Below are 7,515 nucleotides of genomic sequence, written 5' to 3'. Positions count from 1 at the left end.
AAGCTATTCAACCATGGCATTAGACACCATATTTTCACAGCTTCTAGAATCAATCATCACTGTACACATTTTTTCCCATATGATGTGCAATATGTTAGAAAAATAATATGTCTAATCCACTTGTCATCCTCTTGGACAGAGATCACACAACGAATAACAAGGTTATCAAGATCAAATCAGGATTACAATACTCTTCTTCTCCTTCATTTTCAAGTTCTTCATCATAGATAGGTTCTTTTTTTCCCTCATTTTCTACAACTTCATCTTCAACAATGTTTATTTCAGCCTTTTTCTTAGAGCACTCATATGCCCTATGTCTAGGTTCACCACACCTAAAATAAGAATTTAGTGGCGTAACAACCATGCTACGCTCCTTTCCTCGTCCGTCACTTGAGTTTAGATGCTTAGAAGCATGTGAAGAATTCTTCTGAGCTTGAGAAAAAGTCTTTTCTTTCGTTATCTTAGAGGATTCACCCCTCTTGAAAGAATTTCAGCTGAACGTTTCTTCGGCCTTAAGAGCCATTTGATACGCCTCTTCGAGAATGTGAAGAGAATGCATTACATGCTCTCCATAAATACTATATTTAAGTCCACTCAATTATCGTCCCACAAGCTGGTCATCATTTTTACTCAGATCAATACGACTCAATAATTTATAAAATTGTTCGGTATAATTAGCCACAATTGATCATTTCATTGGCATATTGATGGAAGTTCTTGTAAAGAGATTAAGAATAGTCCAAGCGTAGAAACTTATCATCCAGCTTAAGTTTCATCTTTGCCCATGTAATAATTCTTCTAACCCCCCTTCTTTCATGATTGTTTTGATATTGTTGTCACCAAACACGAGAATGCCCTTTGAGTTTTGTGGCAACAAATTGCACCTTTCTTTCATCTGAGAGATTTTTCCATTCAAAGAATGATTCTAGTGATGCTATCCAATCAAAATACTCATCGGGATTGAGCTTGTCTTAAAAATCCTGAACATTCACTTATATTCTTCTATCCATTCCTTCAAGAGCTCTAGCTAAACGTTCCATACTCCATTGGTCGTTTGGCGTTGCTGCTGGAGGTTCAACAAACCTAGAGAAGTCACCATCTTCATTCGTATTCCTCCTTTCATGTCTAAATGATGCACTTCTCCTACTTCGAGGAGAAGAAGGAGCCGACGCTCTTTCTAAAAGCTCATTCACTATTTGTCGAAGCTCTTAATTAGATTGACGTAGTTCGGCAAGTTCGGATCGCACATCGACATTATATATTTCAGTAATAGGTCACCCACGATCTCGCCATCCACCACACCCTCTATAAACTTGAAAAATCAAGGAAACTCTGATTGGCAGTCCCCTCAGTCGGCCTTTAGGAAAATATTAATATCTCGTAGAAAACTCCGATTGATGATCCATTTGTTACGCTAGAAACTAAACTCAAAGATTTGAACAAAAAGAACAGAAAAAAACAGTAGATAATTGTTGTCGTGAAAAAATTCTGACAACACGTGATGCAAAAGCAAAGATTGTTTGGAGATCTCCCACAAACAAGCGTGCCATCCTATCATCTCTTTAATTACAATTTCAATGTTGTTTTGCTATCATGATTTTATGGCCACTGGATTATCCAATATAGGGCCTACTAAATAGGCGGTTCACATCAACCGATATTGAGGCCCACAAATGAAATGTAGCTCCATATATTATTTTTTATTATTACAGGGGCTCCCTTCAATCTAGCATTCCTCTTCTTTTTGTTGGTATGGATGATTGACATCCGCTCTACCATATTTGAAGCACATTACTCCAGATGCTATCAAATCAAACATTCAATCAGGACAGTGCAAAACTAAGTGAGTAGTGCCATTATCAAAATATGGCAAGAGTATAAAAGGCATAATTTGAAATTCCCCACTACCATATTTTGGTAATAGCACTCATAAAATGGGTACTTAATAGTGGAGATAGTTTCGGGATTTTCGGCGTGTTTGCTTTGGATTCGTTCACTCTGAAATTAAGATGTAAGTAATGGAAAGAAATGATTTCTAAGTGCTCGATCTATGATCGGACCCACGAACAAATTGTTTGAAATCAATGATCTTGGCCGCCCAAATTTGAATGGATGTGCCAAATTGTTCCTCCCCTTTGAAAATACGGTAAATATCGTATCCTTTATTTCTTTTTAAAGCTCATTAATATTACGTTGAACATGCCGTATCTATGGTGATTGAAAATCATAATCGATCAATCAGGGAGGATTTTTATTTTATTTTTTTGGATTTTTTTCAGGTTTTCCCCATTTATCATTGAAGACTGCAAATTTCAACCCGTAATTGAATGGATAAGATCATTTAGTCGCCGTCATTTTGAAAATTCCATTGTGTCTACATATAGGTACCTGAGCATTTAATGCCCTTCTACCCATCGCAATTGTGAGATCCCACATCGGAAAGGGAGGAAAAGTTACTGGGCTATATATGTGGATTTCCACTCTCCCCGTGGAGTCACGTTTTCAGCATCTCCTGGGGGAGGACCCCACGAGTGCGTCGGGCACGGTTAGCTGCTAGAAAACAAAACTAGGGAGGGTGGAAGATCTAGAACCGGACAATATTTACACTGTGGGATCAGGGCGTGACAACAACCTTCGGGTGAGGGTGATTGTAATGAATGAAGATTAAAGTAATAGGATTTCTAGTTACAGTTAATGTAAAAAATTCAAAGTTTCTGTAATTTATGGATTTTTCTTAGAATTTTATTTGAGAAATTTGATAGTATCTCTTTTGAGTGCAAATTGAACCCTTTAAATAAGGTCTAAACATTTGGAAAATGCTATTCAAAATCGACATGGGACTAAAATCCTGGGGCAATACCAATTACAATTAAACTTTAGCTGGACAAAAATGAGATTTAATTTGAAAAGTGATGTGCCCATAACAATCAAGTAATACTACTACTACTGCTAATAATAGTAATAATAATGATGATGGCGGCGGCGACGATAATGATATTCTATTTTTTAATTTTTTTTGAAATGGCCAAAATTTATATTAAGGGGAGGGGCGAGCCCCAAGACCGACAAGGTCGCAAAAACATGAAGCTAAAGAACACAAGAAGGTAGATCTTGTATTATGCTAATAATGGTAAAAACCCAATATGAATGTTGAAAAATTATAACAACAATTATTTTACCTATTTTGATAAATTAAATGTTATTGGATGTTTATATCTTTTTTTTTCAATTGATTTCTTTTTTCTATTTGCATTTTTTTATCTTTAACTGCCAGGATCGTTAAATAACGATAATCCTCCTTGGCAATTATAACATCCTATACATTGTTGTTTTAATCTTTGATCTTACTATACTTGTTTTAGAAAAGGGTGAACTATTTACTCTTGATATTTAATGGTGACGCAGACGTGTAGCCTAATCCTATTTGGAGAAAAATTAACCTCAGATCGAAAGTTCAAAGATCGTTCGAATCGGGTTCAAAAATTTTAAAATTATGACAAACAGTAACATAAAGTTAATCTGATCATTCCGAGATATTTCAAAATAATAAAAAAACGTCGCCTAAATTACCATGAGACCCTTTATAATTCATCGAACAAGGCTAGACTTAGACGCCCAACATTCGTGCACAAGTAACACATCTTGTTTTCAGGCAAATTTACTAGGCTCTTACTCGACATACAAGGCTATTAGGTGTATGCATAGTTACAGAGTTCAAATTAAGAAATAAATATGCGAGGAAAATGTTCAGAAAAAATTAGAATTTCAAACGTAATGAAGCATTCTTGAATATATTAAAGTTTGAGTTTTTTTTTATGATGCATTATTATGAAACATGTGAAATGTTTTGAATTATTCATGAACTTCTTTTTTCTCATGTAGCACATAAAAACTTACAATTGTTTTTTCAAATTTTTCAGTTAATGGCAAACTCTAGCAAGGTGTGTTGGCCCTAGCAGCACTTACCGATTTGGCCACAACTTCATTTGAAATAGAAGCATGAAAATTACTCATTGAAGCACCTAGCGAGAGAGAGAGAGAGAGAGAGAGAGGTGGGGTTGGGTTGGGTTGGGTAAATAACTCATTTTTAATTAATTAGCTTAAAATAAATGAACAAAATGGTGGTCAAATTCTTATTTTTAATGAGCCTATTTTGGAAATTTCAGTAATGAAACAAGGGCAACTTTTCGTCAAGAAAAAAAATGGTAGAATGGTAAGTTAGGTAACATAGGAGTGCAGTCTGGAAATCTATTCATCTATATAATCACATTGCAGCCAAAAGCCTCTGTATTATGCCATGAGGAGCCAAAAGCCGTAGAGTAACACATTCAACTCCTCTCATCTCTCCTCTCCCTGCAACTTCTTCTTCTTCTTCATCCTCTCGCCATATAACGAAGATCCACGGTCACCCCGGCCCTTTGTTTATCATCGATTATCAACCCCTCTGTTTCAACTCAACATCCATAATTTAAATACCCAAGAAATCCCCTCTTTGCTAACCAATTCCTCCTTCAAATTATATCCTTGTTACCGATTCTTTTAACACCTCAAAATCCAACCTATTTGTTGTTCTTTAACCCATTAACAGTTCTTTCATTCTCATCATATTGAAAACTCCCTTTCTTGATTTCAACAGCCCATTAACCTTGTGTCCCGTCTGTTTCCAACACCCTTTGCACGTGCCTTTTCAATTTTTTCACAACCCTCTTGATATCAAAGCTTCCGCTATCCGGCCCTACGTCATCATCATCATCATCACGTCCCTTTTCATTTTTTTCACAACCCTCTTGGTATCAAAGCTTCCGCTATCTGGCCCTAAGTCGTCATCATCATCATTGCCATCCCTCCTCCGCCTCCTCCTCTTCCTCATTTCTCTCTCTCTCTCTCTCTCTCTCTCTCTCTCTCTCTGAAAAAATGCAGCCAAGTAGTTCTCTTTCTCCGCTATTTCAGAATAAAGACCGTTTTGAAAAAAGCGCCACTCCAGCGCGAATCATGTTCTACTCACACTCAGAATGGTCTGATTACCCATACGATAACTTCCAAGTACTCAAGATGGCTTTTGTTTCAGGATTTCCTTCCACCATTTTGGAAATCCAAAGCCATCGTTACCTCATAGATTTCCTTCGTATGCTACAAACTGATTTGACTTCTGGATCAGAACGATCCATCGCTTGGATCGATGTTTCCGGGAAATGTTTCTTCCCCTGTAGTGTTCATCAACCAATTGCAGAAGAAAAAGGAGAAACTCAGCCCCCAACTTCCAATAGACGGGTTCGTATCTCCCAAGAAGAAGAGGATGTAATCCCAGCCGTTGATGTTGCGTTTATAGTAAAGCTAGATTTCAACTTAATAGGAATGAAGCTGAATGAGGAGAGTGTAGATTATAAGAAGATTAAGAATATATTTATGAAGGGGGTGAGGGAAATGGATAAAAAGGCGAAGGTGAGCGCTATCCATTGCTGCTTGTATAAGGGGGCCAAGAGGGTAGAAAGGTTACAGGAATTTCGGAGATATATGAGGTTGACTGAGTTACTTCGTGGGGATGCCAATGTTGCTTATGGATGGTATGGTGGATCGCCACAAGCTGTCGAGAATTTTATTTTGCACGGTTTTGGAGAGCTGGAATATGGAAGATTGCATGATGGGTCCTCTTCCAAAGTTGGAGCCTATCTATATCATGAAGACTATTCTCATGTTGCAAGGTAACCAAACCCTAATTTTATTAGGAAGCTTTCTTTGGGGAAGTGACATATTCTCCCCACTTTCTTCCCGGGACCACCAACACTTTTTTACGCTCGAAAGTGTGGCCCAGGGTAGAAAAGGGGGTGAATATATCATTTTCAGATTTTTAATTTTGCTGATCCAAACTATTCAGATGCTGGGCCCAAACGTCTTGACCATCGAATAGATCAATTTCTATTGAAACCATCGATTTTCTGAGGCAAGGCCCATTCATAGTAAAGCCTAGATGAACGGTTTGGACCACGAAAACAATGGCGGATCCCACTTCCCATTCATATCATTCTTTAGATACTAATACATGCAGCCATGGCATGATTCATATTTTAATGGTAAGTTCAAATTAATGTGATTGGAAATGTTTAAATATTCATTATTATTATTATAAATACAAAGCCCCTCTATGTAAAAATTGAATAGGATTGGTTCAAGTTATATCTTTTCATGTATAAAACAAATAAGAAACTTTAGAAATATTTTCCTTTCCAAACTTTTCCACACAATTCCTGCAATCCAAACAGGCCTAAGGGCATGTTTGGGAAAATATTTCTCTTGAAAATGCACATTCCAAGATTTGCTTAAGAATTTTAACGAAGATTTTAAAATATCAATCAAAGTTTTACTGTCTGCTTCAAACCAAATGTTAGATAGGCAAAATACTTTACAGTACCTCAGCCCATCTAACATACTTCTAGTCTATGCTTGCAAGTTATTGTCATTATAATACATGTGAGAAAAATCAAATAAAATCTTATAATTTATGGTTTCTTATAATTCGTCCTTCACGTAATAAACCGGGATTGAATTTGAAGGTACCATCCATGCTCAATTTGAACTCCTTCTTAGGCTTAATCCACTTCACCTAACACATTCTTATTTATCATGTTAATATCCTTTCTTCACTCCTTTCTCCCTCCATTTTCGTCTTCCTCAGAGCGATTGCAACAGATTTTCATCATTCTCATACCAGTCTTTCAGTAAATGCAGAGGACATATACTCTAGCTGTCAAGATCCTTTCGAAAATATACACTCAATTCATCACCTTTCTCCCCAAAAATGTGTTTGAATTCGTCTTTCCCCTTTTCTATCTCCTTTCTCCCTTTCGTTTCAAATTTTGGATTGAAAATCAGCTTTCTCCCCAAAATGTGTATGATTTTCCCTTTGTCACCTCCTTATGGATTAAACATCAGTACTCCATTCATATTTCCTATGATTTCCTCTTTTCTCTATATTTTCCCTCTTTATCCTCTCCATTCCCCTTGCTTGAGCGGTTGTGATGTTGGCAAAAACATGGTTTAGATAGGGATGAATATGGAGAGAGATGAACAACATTAATGGAGCAGACGATATTAATGGGTCTCATAAAAGGATTTTAAAGTTTAGTAGGTCGGAGAGAGTGACGCCTAGGTTGTTCCCACAAGGATCTGAAAACATTCTTGGAACCGGTGCTTGATGGAAGGATTTTGACTAGAGAGGACTACCGGAGATCGAGGTGACAAACTGCAGGGGTTTTTCGGCAAACCTTACTATCCTGCGAGAGAGAAAGAGAGTGGGGTTGCTATCAAACAACCAGTTACTCCAAAACCTTAAGCTGTTGGAAAGGCATTTTTTATTGTTTTATACTTTAATACTCACCCTCACATGTGACCCCACTTTCTTTGGGTTGGCCTACACATGGCACTTGTGGCCCCACTTTTTTGGTTGACCATTGCTTGTGGATTTTTTACAACAAGGAGGCTTGAACTCAGGACCTTTGCACTTATACCATGTCAAAC

The 7,515-nt window shown here is 37.1% G+C and overlaps 1 protein-coding gene across 1 annotated transcript; it reads left to right on the top strand.

The window, feature by feature from the left end:
• Positions 1–4,914: 4,914 nt before the first annotated feature.
• On the top strand, positions 4,915–5,706 carry LOC143852365 (putative inactive poly [ADP-ribose] polymerase SRO1). Its single transcript, XM_077361748.1, has one exon. The coding sequence runs from the start codon at positions 4,915–4,917 to the stop codon at positions 5,704–5,706; it is 792 nt and encodes a 263-aa protein (XP_077217863.1).
• The last annotated feature ends 1,809 nt before the right edge of the window (positions 5,707–7,515 follow it).

The sequence above is a fragment of the Tasmannia lanceolata genome, unplaced genomic scaffold (assembly GCF_043159265.1).
Source record: "Tasmannia lanceolata isolate RefF3 unplaced genomic scaffold, GAP_Taslan_0.1 ptg000019l, whole genome shotgun sequence".
Lineage (NCBI taxonomy): Eukaryota > Viridiplantae > Streptophyta > Magnoliopsida > Canellales > Winteraceae > Tasmannia > Tasmannia lanceolata.
The sequence above is the reverse complement of the archived record's forward strand: the minus strand, read 5'-3'. Positions and strand labels throughout refer to the sequence as shown.

Coding starts and splice junctions, on each gene's coding strand:
- LOC143852365 (XM_077361748.1), top strand. CDS start 4,915: ATGCAGCCAAGTAGTTCTCTTTCTCCGCTATTTCAGAATAAAGACCGT.